Here is a 12,992-nt window from a genome sequence, read left to right as displayed (position 1 = left end):
ACAAACTAATAACAATTACATGTACATGTTAATGATGCATGCATTGTACATGAATACCATTGATTTACTTCACAACACAAGCTGCACGTAATTTGTCTAGAAAAGATTGATGTTGGTTGATGGACAGGACTGCAATTTACACACAAAATAAAGAGGTACATGTAACCCAGAAATATCTGTTGTGAGTGCAACTGTCTGATACTGTATGGACGACTACGAGTATAACTACTGATAAATGGACTGAATGTCATTCATGGGCAATATTACTTATTTTACTGACGTTTTTGCCTTACTTAAGCTCCATGTGACCCATTAGTCTCCCTTCTATTAGCGTGTGATGGCCGCACACTGGAATACTACTTCGTAATTTCACAGATGCCTTTTTTTTTCGTTAATTTACATGTATTTGTTTTTCACGGGTGTAACCAGTCTTGGACTGAACCTTTTAATGCATGTATGTGAAACACACATCATTTACATGCTATGCAATGTTTCACTGCTGTATACTATATCCCGATTTTAATTTCGTCTTTATTGATCAAGATACGAGGTCTTCTATTAGTGTTTGTAACCGACAGTGTTTTTTCTGCCGAAGCCAAAGAAATGATACAAAATACACCATTTACTCCGTCAGCCCAGTATAATGAAGAGAAAAGTTGAAATGGGCACCCGAGGCGACTTAGGCCTGTATGATAACGACCGGAATTTATGAACACGATTTTCTTTTTTCTTTGTTTTTCTAGCATCTGTACCAATGCTTCAGCATTGCGCGAGACATCCGCATCTGCTGCCTCTTCCTCCGCATTATGAACTGACATATCAGTATCCATACTCGTCATCTCCGAAAATTTCAGCTTTCTAAAGTTTGTAGATGGCGCTTTAACATAGAGTGACTTTTAGCCTCCCAACACTAAAGAGCTACCAATAGAGGACTTCGTGCAGAGGTTGAAGTTTTAGCGTTGGTGATATGTGAGTAGTCTGCGTGGAGAGTTCACATGTTGATCCAGTGCCCTGTGTGTGACACCTCAGCACTACGGACAGTTTGCCGAAAACTCACATCAAGGAGACTGAACATTGCCTGGGATAGATTTTGAAGTGGATCGTGAGGTAAAAAGTGTCTCGGACGCGTACAGCAGACTATATTTACTTGTTTCTGTCAGTATTTCCTCAAACGCATTAGCGGAACAGTGGTTAAAAAAGTACAATATGTGCGATACCGGTCGGTAACCAAAATGCGCGGCATAGTACCACACACACGCTTTAATCCGAGTACAGTGACTGTTAGGTTAGGTTAGGTTTATAAATATTTCCAATTTGTGTGCGGGGATGGGAAGGGAATGTGTTATGAAGTCTATCTGACCAGTTAGAGGTATGTGGAGTGGTAGTTCGCGCTGCAATCTGCTCTTCATGATTTCTGTGAAGGGTGATGTCTCACACTAGGGGTTGAGTAACCATGATTATGGCGTACAATATCCAAATATACCTCTCTAAAACCTACTGGTCAGTGTACTCGAACTACACACTATATAGGCCTGAAAGACGCCTTTTCTTATACTGGCCTGGCAGCGTTGGAGTCTCTATGCTTACAGTGTTAATTTCATACTCAGCAAAGGTCCAGATCATTGCTAATAATAAATAATGTAGAAATTGCTAAATAATACGATGAAGAGTATATACCATCTTTTAAAAGGCTGCAGGACTAGTCAAAACAGCATGGTTGTGTGTACTCACAGTGAGCAAACTCAGATTTCAAAGTAAGTTTGCAACAAGAAACACTGAGAACTAATAAACCTGCCCAGTTAACTTAATTGGAATTTGCCTCAAAAGAGTATGCTACTATAAGATCAGCCATATGTTTATTTTAGCTTTCACTTGAGCGGTATAGATGCAAGGAGGTTATATGTGACTATTTGTGGTGTTTTACTAAAAATTCTATTTGCATACAAAAACCTTGAGTTTAATATCTTTGCAAACTGTTTTCTTTGTTTTCAGATTAGGGTCATTTCAACAGGGTGATGGAGTACTTGTGTTTTGTGTGTATATGTAGTATAGGCCTTGTGCCGCTAGTTTACAGTCAACCACCTGGAATTCCCCCACAAGGAGGCAGCCCACCTGCCCCAGGTCACCATAACAATGCACACCAGGCCCAGGGAAGTCCAGGCTGGAGAGAGGCTGCACAAAATGCAGAGTGAGCTCATTTTCAAACGTTTATTGAAGAGACAGAACTACTGCTGTGTGGATAAATCGGCCCACCCCTCGCACCCACTTATAATACTGATACATATGGCTTAAACTTAAAAGGCAATGACAGAATTTTATAGTGGATTTTTTTGGTGAAAATAATTCATTATGTGTGTTTAATACATTTTTGTAATTGTCCAGTATAACATTATACAGAAAATGTAGCTTTTGTTTTCTTTACACTGTTCACGGTCAGTGAATGAACCCCGGACCATTTTGACATTGAGAAATTACAAAATGAACATTACAAATGAGTTATCTCCCTTACTCTTTCCTGACAGCTGATGAGAGTGCACAAACTGTGCAGCATTTTATGTGTACTTTATGGTTATCCACCAAGCCTGTGAATATGAATAACTTCATCTTGTGGGTCTAAACATAGGCTGCTAAATTTTTTTCTTATTCATCTACATTTTCTTACAGACACATTATGGAACATTTAGATGGTATCATGAACAAGTCCACAGCGGATATGTCTGAACAAGAGCTGCAGTTTTACTACTTCAAACTTCATGATTACAATAACGATAATAAATTAGATGGTTTGGAGCTAACTAAGGCCATTACGCATTTTCATGCAGGTGAGTTGGTGCAACCAGTTGTATATTTGTCCTTTTGAATGAATGATTATGATCGTGGTGCCATCCATTTTGATCATTGATCAAGTTACAGAGGTGGAGTATGTGTCAGTGTGTAAGGCCATCCTTAAAGAAACTTTTGTGAGATAGTATGGTAGATAATTCCTTTTGTCCCTTTTTCTGTTTTTTTTTTTCAGGGTAATGAAAAATGTAGAGATTGTGAACAAATATGGTATTGAGGGTCGATCAGGTTGGAAAGAATTCAGAGAAAAAAAAGTGTATTCGCTGAAAGCATGTAAGGAGCATAGTGGTGGGGGTAGAGGAAGGTTGGTGGGTCTTTCCCAAATTAATAAATTCTGGCTACATATCAACAAAGAATATCAAACATGAAATATTTTGTTCATTATCGTGATTGAAGCTCTATAGACCATAATGAATAGGTACCATTATAATGCTGCTTGATTTGCTTGATGCAATAGTTTACACACCATACAAGAGAATTACAATGTATTTTTTAATCATGTTTGTGTCGAAATGTTTTAAAAAATGCTGAAGACATTGTGTCCATGAACATTGTGTTTAATTCGTTTTCAGGTCTTTTGAAAATGCCGTTTAGACCACTTTTATACATAAATTGATAATTAGCATTGTTTGTTTCAGGGTTTTTGTATTTAAGCTTTTCAGTGTAATGACTAGTTTAGATTATTGGTTTAAAAGCCATTTAAAAGAAACAATCTTTTCAGGTCTTCTGCAGCCCTTTGTCATATTGGTACCCCAACATTCATGCATATACATGCATGCACATGTGCCTCTAATGAGGATGACTATACACAAAGTATATTGTGTGGTAGCATGTCCATGTAGGGATAAGAATTTGCAGTAATTCATAAATATTCATCCCAGGAGCTATCTTCATGTTAACTGTATAAAAACAGTAATTATTGTACATGTATGATACGATTTGTTCAAAAATATATAAACTATGAGTTTGTCAGTGCACATGCATGTAAATTGATCATGTTAATTTTTGCAGTGATATAACTGAGAAGTTTTCAGCATATTTAACATTCTCGCTGCATGAAACATGCTAGCATGATAAGGGAGTTAACTCATGGTGGACTAAACTTGTCTTCACCTGTCATGCACGACCCTATATTAAGCAGTAATGTGAACTACATTCAGCTTATAATGTAACTATAAACTGTATTACTACAACACTACTCCATATGAACTGAATTTTTTTTACTGTTTTTCTAAAGCTTTTTTCTAGGTAAATACATAGTTCAGAATACTTTTGAAAATACCCCAGAACATAGGTTTCAGTATGGCTTTATGGTACACTCACAATTTAAACATGACATATCAACATTATGATAATACATAAAGTTGGAAAAAAATGATTGTGTAAAGAACAAATAATTACTGGGTACATGTGGCCTTACATGATAGTGTCTTACTGACCTTATGTCCTGTGAGGTTCCCGTTGATAGTGTTCAGGCCCTCAGGATCAGAAACAATTTTAGACTTAAGTCAAAATTTCAAATCACATTAAAATTGTTATTTCTTATGTAACAAGATCAAAATATTGCTTGACAACATAAATTTTGGGTAAGTTATTGTACAACAAATTGCAGCTAAAATAATGGAAAGGAACATACCAAATTTGATGATTGAAATTTAAACTAAATCTAAGATCGCTTTGCCAGGTGTTTAATTAGACAGTGGCAGATCAATGACTCTCACCAATACGGTCGATTTGAGTTCAAGTCTAGCTAATGCTGGCTTCCTCTGAAGTCATAAGTGGAAAGACCTTCCAACAACATGCAGATGGTCGTGGTTTTTCTTCCACCATAATGCTGGCTGTCGTTGCATAAGTGAAATATTGAGTACCATATACAACACCAATCAAATGAATGAATAAATAGACTCTGAATGTACAAGTACATGTATAACATTTCTGTGGAGCCTGATACAGATAATATCACATTTATAAGGTATTAAATAAATACAGGCTGATGTGGACGAGTTTTAGTTTTGCTTGGCGTTGAAGGGCGAAAAAAGATCCAATCAGCATGTATTTATTCAGTTCAACTTATTATGCAACAAACTTCGATCATTTAAGTAGCTAGCAAAATTTTTCAGTGAAACTGAAAAGTTAAAATTGAAAATCTCATTGCTAAAGCCGAACATTGTTTAAAAATGGCGACACGCCGACGTGGAAGGTGTATAATAATTTTAATGCAATATGTCCATGTAGTGTGGTACAAGGTAACATTAGACTTGTCAGATACCACTTGTCAGGCACATGTACATACAGCACATCAGCACAACGTTAACAGATAGGCTGACGTGGAAGGTGTATAATAATTCTAAGGCAATATGTCCATGTAGTGTGGTATAAGGTAACATTAGACTTGTCAGATACCACATGTCAGGCACATGTACATACAGCACATCAGCACAACGTTAACAGATAGGCCGACATGGAAGGTGTATAATAATTCTAAGGCAATATGTCCATGTAGTGTGGTATAAGGTAACATTAGACTTGTCAGATACCACATGTCAGGCACATGTACATACAGCACATCAGCACAACGTTAACAGATAGGCCAACATGGGAGGTGTATAATAATTCTAAGGCAATATGTCCATGTAGTGTGGTATAAGGTAACATTAGACTTGTCAGATACCACATGTCAGGCACATGTACATACAGCACATCAGCACAACGTTAACAGATAGGCCGACATGGAAGGTGTATAATAATTCTAAGGCAATATGTCCATGTAGTGTGGTATAAGGTAACATTAGACTTGTCAGATACCACATGTCAGGCACATGTACATACAGCACATCAGCACAACGATAGGCAGACTTGGAAGGTGTATAATAATTCTAAGGCAATATGTCCATGTAGTGTGGTATAAGGTAACATTAGACTTGTCAGATGCCACATCAGGCACATGTACATACAGCACATTAGCACAACGTTAACAGATAGGCCAACGTGGAAGGTGTATAATAATTCTAAGGCAATATGTCCATGTAGTGTGGTATAAGGTAACATTAGACTTGTCAGATACCACATGTCAGGCACATGTACACTCTACGTAAAAGGCTTTGTGATATTTAATTTAAAATTTTATGGTAAGCAATTGTTTGTTGATTTCTCTACAGTTTTTCCGTCAGTCCTGGGTCAGCGCACACCTAAGACTTTAAAAAGAGGAAGTTGTAGATTCCTAGCTTGCCACTTCAGTCCTAAGAGACACCAGGTTGAAATATTAAACTGATATGAAGTATACCCTATGGAATGTAGCTAGCCCCACCGTTCAAAAAAATTTACGCTGAATAACGCTATTTAACCCCTATAAATGAAGAGTCCTGAAAAATAAAATCTGCGGCAATTTCCACAACATTTTCCTAATCTGACGTAGTAGTATTCCTTATGTGACGATGAATCAGGCTGATATGACTTCGCGTAAGTCAGTTACGCTGGAATGACGTCATTTGTTGCTCTAAGTCAGTGATGGGTGATGTCAACTGTTCTTGCATGACATCACACCAGGCAAAATTGGAAACGGCAGAAAACTTTTGTTTGTGTATTATCCACCCAAACTAACAACAACAACTTTAATACAATGCATTTTTTCTACAATTTAAGAAAGCAGTTTCGACTATCTCGATCCTTATCATTTAACCTTGCACTTTAAGGACTACTTCATCGTCATATGACTGAAAAATTGTTAAGTACGTTGTTGAACCCCACGCACTGATTCACTCCATTGTGGTAGCAATACTTCCAGAATGCTGTTTTTTTTTAGGGGTGGGGAGTGTGCCATCCTGGGTTGTAAATTGTCCTATTATATATTCTTATATTTTAGCAGAACTGTGGATAAACAATATACACGTAACATTTTGTGTTATACTTGATCACCAGTACAGGTGTTATATAGTAGTATTCATAATAGTTTTGCACAGTCTGGAGATCAACCTTGAGAGTAATGAATGGCAATGAAGGAGACCTTCAGGGCATTTTTTTAAGAAGTGGATGCTGAGAAATTTTGTGCAGATTTTTGTAACACTGAAATCCCATGTTGCACATTGTCATTTCTTTCAGTTGATTCAGTAATTCTGCTTTATGATTTGCTTTCTTGTGCACGCATTAACCTGATTGATACATTAAAATACATTGAGCCTTCACTAAAGATATGTTCGTATGACCTCATCACACCAGCCCTCTAAAACTAAGGCCTTCTCTAAGTTTTTATTGGGATTTTGACAGAATTTTTGTTAGTTTTCTTTCTGTCTTTCTTTGCTTAAAAGCCCAATTCTTTCTGACAGGGTACGTTTTTTTTTTTTTTTTAGGAATCAAGTTTAAGATAATTTATAGTCCATCTCTCTCTCTGTTGGGTGATGGACTGTTGATTAATCTAACCCTTAGTCCATGTAACAAGCACATTTTGGTATTTTTGTCTGATGAGAGTACGCTAATAATGCTGTTAAAATCTCTTTTTGTGAATTACATGTGTATTTGTTCGGTGCTCTCTGTAATCTTGTGTTTGATACCCTGTGTGACATGCATGAATGGAACTCTACCGTGCTGATACACTGGGTTATTCATACTGTCAACAGTGAATCTGTTTGGCTTTGAATTGGCTGAATAACTATTTGTGTTAATTGTTCCATGATTGAAAAGACCCCACGTGGGTGCTCTCTCCCTGTATAGCCCAGGATGGGGACTTCCTCCCCTGGCTTCTGTCAGCAGTTCATTACGGCTTGATGGCTGTTCAGCCAAATAGCCCAGCCTCTTGTAGTGTGAAGCGTTGGTAATTTGTGAGATAATCCCCGAGTGAGTTGGGCCTTGATCTCCCGCGAACTCCCCCTCGTGGGACGTGAGGGCCCCGCCCAGGCTGTTACACCACCACAGCCTCATGAATGTTAATTATTTAGCGAGGACAAATCTCAAGGAGAAATAATTAAAGCTAGATTAACTGTGTAGGGAATTGTAAGCGTGAAGTCGTGGCCCATGACGACTCATACTGTCGTGCACTGGAATTCTCTCTCTCTCTCTCTTTCTCAATGGCTGTAGTAATTGTAGCTCAACCAATTCCAGCCAATTGAATTGTCTACCATTGTCAGCTTGTTGAGAGAGTTGTTGCACTTTCCTGGAGGAAGATTTGGAAAGGACAGCCTTGATCAAAGATGGTTGGGAGATGTTCTCGTGTTTTCTGAAAACTTGTCTGACAGTCCTATGACGTTAACACGTCAAAGCAGTGACATGAAAGCTGAGGTGGATGAGAACTCGAGCTCGGGCCCAACCTGGCTAGTAATTGAATTAGAACAGATAACGGGCCACCAAGTTGCCCTCGCTCTTCTCGCCAGCATGCTTCACCGAACGCCAGGCCCTTAAAAGGCTGACAGATGTTCCCTGGCGCACTACAAGATGGGTTTTTCTATTTGTAACTATGGTAACGCTGACATTGAGGTTGACTCAGGTGTGGTCATCCATTCTCTGTCGGATTTCTCTCTTGCTGTCCTCCACATCTCCCTCTCTCTCATTCCTCTTTTTGTGCATTTCTGTGTCATCAGACCAGAAACAGTGACAAATAGTTCCACTTTTTCATATTTTCCATGTTCCTTTATGTTTATATGTTGAGTTTTTTAATTCACAGCTTTGCTCAGTATACTACACCAAGTTTAAGGCAAAGCCCTTTCTGGTCCACTGCTATAATGTGTCCATCCTAAAGACCACAACTCATTGTTGCATGTTGTAATTATCATCCAGCTGCTTTGTGTATGCACAGCTTTATATCAGAAGGTTATGGGGAGTATTTTTTCTCATGTATTGCATACTGCTTTTTGTCTGAATTGTTGTGCATGTGTCTCCCGTTGTATCAGTAATTATGGGTACATGTAACTAGTACGCTACAAAGATTTGAAAATGGCACCCCTTGTCAAAGATGGCTCAGAGATTTTCTCGCATTGTCTGAGAATTGTCTAATTTGTTGTTTCTGTCTCTTCTATTACACCAGTACATGTAACTAGTGCCTAAGGATTGTTTGTGGTTATGTTATCTTGAGAGCTACTCACATTTAATTTCATTGGCCATATTTATATTTAGGTACTGTACATATAAATGAGTTAAAATGTAGAAATTCCACAAAAATCCGTTATTCTCTGAAGTAACTTTTTGAGACCATATTTCATTCATCATATTTTGAGTGCCTAAAAATCCACTAAAACTTTTTCAAATGATCCTGACATAGTTCATTAGAGACGATTTTGCAGAAGATATGTATTTGCAAAATGGATACACATTAACACTGCACTTTGAATGACACTACCACAACCTTCATGTTCACATTAATATAGTTTATGTAATGGAAGCAGAATAAATGTGTTACAGTGCCTACGCTGAAAGGTGGAGAAAACATAAAAATGACATAAAGTTCAGATGAAAGATTGTGAAAAATTATTCCTAAATGTGGTCTTCAATATTTTTTCCGATTTTTCCTAAGGAGAAAACGACACTTGAAAATAATTTGTGTATGGTTGAAATTTGGGACCACCTTTTTGTATTTATAGTCTTTGTTTAATAATGCCATAAATGAGGATGTAACACAGGTTTAATAAATGTTTTTGCACTAGAATTTATTAATTTCAGCTAACAAATGTATTAAACCTCAATTTGGATCATATTTATATTTTTCATATTACCATAAATATTATCACTATTCAGGTTAAATGCATATGTTTCGATATAAACAACAAATTTACATTCAAATAAATTTATTAGTCAAGCATCACGTCCTTATTTAGAAAATTATTATGCAACAACGATAAATACCAAAATTTGGTCTCAAATACCCACCATACAAAAATCTTTTCAAATACCCTTTTCTCCTGAAAAACAAAATCCAAAGAAATAATAAAGATCATATTTGCAAATAAGTTTTGATGCTCTTTCATCTGATTTTGGCATCATTTTTATGTTTTCTTCTTCTTTCAGGGGCCATATAGCTGAAAAATTGTAATGAAAATATGACGTAAAAACCCAGGCATATATACATACATGTACATAGTTCAGTGTCTAGGATACATAAGGTGTGGGTTCAAAACTGGCTTGTGTGACCTAACTTCCTAGGTCAGTGATTTGTCCCTGACACTCCAAGGTCAGTGATTTGTCCCTGACACTCCAGTTTCTTCCACCTGTAAAACTGACTGTCATATATGTGAACACTTCTGATGTATGGCCTTAAAACAACCAGTAAATAAATGAATGAATAAATAAAGCTAAATGAGTGCATGTGTAATATTCAAAATATATTCCTCCATCGTTTCTGATGTTTTATCTCTTTGTAATTTCAGATGATGAGGACCCAAATGTTGTTCATCAGGTAAAACCATTCACAGATGCTGACATCACCGGAATTGTTGATGTTATTCTCAAAGATGATGATCTGAATGACGATGGATTAATAGAATACGTGGAATTTGTGACTGCACAAGAACGACAGAAGGCTAATCGTGGTCAAGGTGGTCAGACATAGGAAGAGGAAAAGTAACATAGATAAGCATGTTATCTGATCTGTTATCTTTTGTTTGTTTGTTTTGTTTTTTTTTTTGTTTTTTTTTTATTTTAGCAGACTATCTCAGCAAATGAAATGGATTACACATTGTAGTTGTGAGCTTAAGTTAAAAAAAGAAAGTTCACTGAAGTATAAGGTTTGGCTTAATTTTTTTTCACTTGACTTTAACTAGGCTTTAAGTTGAGAAGACTTCAAATTGCTGCACCCATATGAGCAGGCATCTGAACAGTGTGATCATTCCAAACATAGCAAGTAGATCAGGTTTGGCAGCAGACCATGAAGATTTCATGTTTGGTCAACATTTTGGTCAGCATTACTCATTGGTTCATCTAAAATATATTAACATTCGTAAAAAAATATTCACCTTCCCAATTTTTCCTGTATTTTAGTACATGATTACAGCACTGTTTAATAGGTTTATATAACCATGGACATTGGACTTTAATAGGTTACATCCACTAGGCCTTCCATTGACAGTAGCTCAATACTTTATCATGCCTGTTTCGTAAGTTTAACGGTTACAATTTTAATAGGTTAAGAAAGATCAGAGAAAGCTTTACATGTGAACCAGGTGCTGTCTCATTTAAGCTCTTTCGCTTCTCTTGTTTTTGAAGGCGTTAAACGTTGTTCGATATTTAGTCTGATTGTAGTATAGTAATATTGCTTTGTTGGTTTCCATTTTTGAGGTTTTGGTAATAGATGTCTTAAGAGTAGGTGTACTTTTTTGTAATATTTGGTTTTATTGGTGTAATTATTATTTTATTATTTACAGTGGTTGTTTGAGATGGGAAGGTTGAGATAACAGCAAATGTATCCTGAACTTGGTGAGGGTATTTTGGCTCCACAATCAAAGCATTGTGTTTATGGCAGTATATTTGTAAGTCCATCAATGTTACTGTAAAATTATGTGCCTTGGGAGTTGAAGCATCAACGTTAGTTACATGTGATCTATATATCCATGTGTGCAGCAATTCGTAGCTAAAACTGAAAGCAGAAAGGTTTTTTTGTTTTTTTTGTTTCATGTTTTCACATGTATGTCAAGATTACATTTGTGTATGTATTTAAGACTACTTGGATGTATGTTATACACAATCAAAACTCACCTAACAAAATCAAAGAGAATTTTTCAAATTTAAAGAAGGGTGTTCCATTGCACTGTACACTTTTTTTATTGCTCACTTGTGCTACATTTATGTGCAGAGCACTTTGTGTTGTAGATCATTTTTTATCCAGTGTCACAGCAATTGAATGTATACATACATTGTCTATGTGCAAATAAGTTGTTAGCTTTTGCAGAGGTTTAGGATGACTTCAGTTCTGTGGGATTTGTCTACTGAAGTAAAACTAGTCTATGGCTGAACTAGGCCCTATATCAAAGTGTGCTAAATCAAACAATCAAAATGTACATGGTGTGTGTACAGCAAATCGATTATACATTCAATTTTCAGCATCCCATTTCATGTGTCGGCATCTGTTCTGTCTGGTTGCGGTGTAGATTAGTATCAGAAAGAAAGCTGGAGTAATCCAGGTTTCACACTAGACTGATTGTGCACATGACCAGTGGAACCATGCAAAACAGAAGAGGTTGACAACAACATGTTTTAGATATCAAAATATTAGAAGAAATCAAAATACCCTTATGCATGTATAGGCTGTGAAACAAGTAATGATTCCACATGACAATATCTGTCCTGCTAAAGGCACGGGGTAGCGGTTGTAATGTGCAATTGAAGCTTCACAGGAAAAGACTTGTAGAGTGCTAAGAAATTCCATCAATTTTTATCCTTTGTTGAGAAGGTTTGTCATTCCTGTATGTATTTGTATAATTTGAAATATGTAATTTAGCCTCTGAGGCTCAGTTGGTTAGCGCACTAAGCGAAGCGTAATGACCTAGAAGCCTCTCACCAATGCGGTCGCTGTGAGTTCAAGTCCAGCTAATGCTGGCTTCCTCTCCCGCCATAAGTGGGAAGGTCTGCGGATGGTTGTAGGTTTACCCCGGGCTCTGCTCGGTTTCCTCCCACCATAATGCTGTCGTATAAGTAAAATATTCTTGAGTATCGCGTAAAACACAAATCAAATAAATAAATAAATAAATGTAATTCAGAGTGTTTTGGTGTAGTTATAATGCTTTCTATTTGGCACCAGGGGAGATTAAAGGTATGCTCTCCAAATTTTCTTTGAATGTACATGAAGTCAGTTTTTTTTCCCTTCACCGTAAATAATTGGACATTCCAACCATGTACAACACATGGTGTCATATTTACTGGGTGTGTATATTATTGTTCATGTTTCATATTCAGCAGCAGCATTCTAGCACCCCCATCCACCCCCATCCCCCACCCCCTCCCCTCCCTGCCATTCATTATGTCAATACTGAACTAAACAATTATTGAGAACAAAATGGTTTCTTTCAACATTTTTGTCGTCCTCTGCTGTAGACTAATCTAATACTAATATCAAGTTTTAATGGTGGAGTTGAAGAATTGAAACTGTACATAACAAGTGAGGGGAACATTGCATTTTCTTGTTTTTGTGACCCAATATCATTATGTATATTTTGCCAATGACTAGTCTAGTGTTC

The 12,992-nt window shown here is 36.9% G+C and overlaps 1 protein-coding gene across 2 annotated transcripts; it reads left to right on the top strand.

Annotated features, from left to right (window-relative positions):
- Nucleotides 1-1,011: 1,011 nt before the first annotated feature.
- Nucleotides 1,012-10,374, top strand: LOC135469133 (multiple coagulation factor deficiency protein 2 homolog). 2 transcript variants are annotated; one of them, XM_064747667.1, is made up of 4 exons: nt 1,012-1,107; nt 1,993-2,188; nt 2,665-2,822; nt 10,191-10,374. In XM_064747667.1, exons 2-4 carry the CDS (start codon nt 2,016-2,018, stop codon nt 10,370-10,372), a joined length of 513 nt encoding a protein of 170 aa, XP_064603737.1. In that variant the 5' UTR covers nt 1,012-1,107; nt 1,993-2,015; the 3' UTR covers nt 10,373-10,374. The 2 variants fall into 2 exon arrangements, with proteins under 2 accessions (XP_064603737.1, XP_064603738.1); XM_064747668.1 differs by lacking the exon at nt 1,012-1,107 and adding an exon at nt 1,334-1,369.
- Nucleotides 10,375-12,992: the final 2,618 nt, after the last annotated feature.

The sequence above is a fragment of the Liolophura sinensis genome, chromosome 6 (genome assembly GCF_032854445.1).
Source record: "Liolophura sinensis isolate JHLJ2023 chromosome 6, CUHK_Ljap_v2, whole genome shotgun sequence".
NCBI classification, from domain to species: Eukaryota; Metazoa; Mollusca; class Polyplacophora; order Chitonida; family Chitonidae; genus Liolophura; species Liolophura sinensis.
This window is presented reverse-complemented; position numbering and strand designations above follow the sequence as displayed.

Bases quoted from the DNA above. Each gene is read 5' to 3' on its own strand.
- LOC135469133 (XM_064747667.1), top strand. From the start codon at position 2,016: ATGGAGTACTTGTGTTTTGTGTGTATATGTAGTATAGGCCTTGTGCCG. The intron at 2,189-2,664 runs GTGAGCTCATTT...ATTTTCTTACAG, and splicing joins GAGGCTGCACAAAATGCAGA to ACACATTATGGAACATTTAG. The intron at 2,823-10,190 runs GTGAGTTGGTGC...TTGTAATTTCAG, and splicing joins CATTACGCATTTTCATGCAG to ATGATGAGGACCCAAATGTT.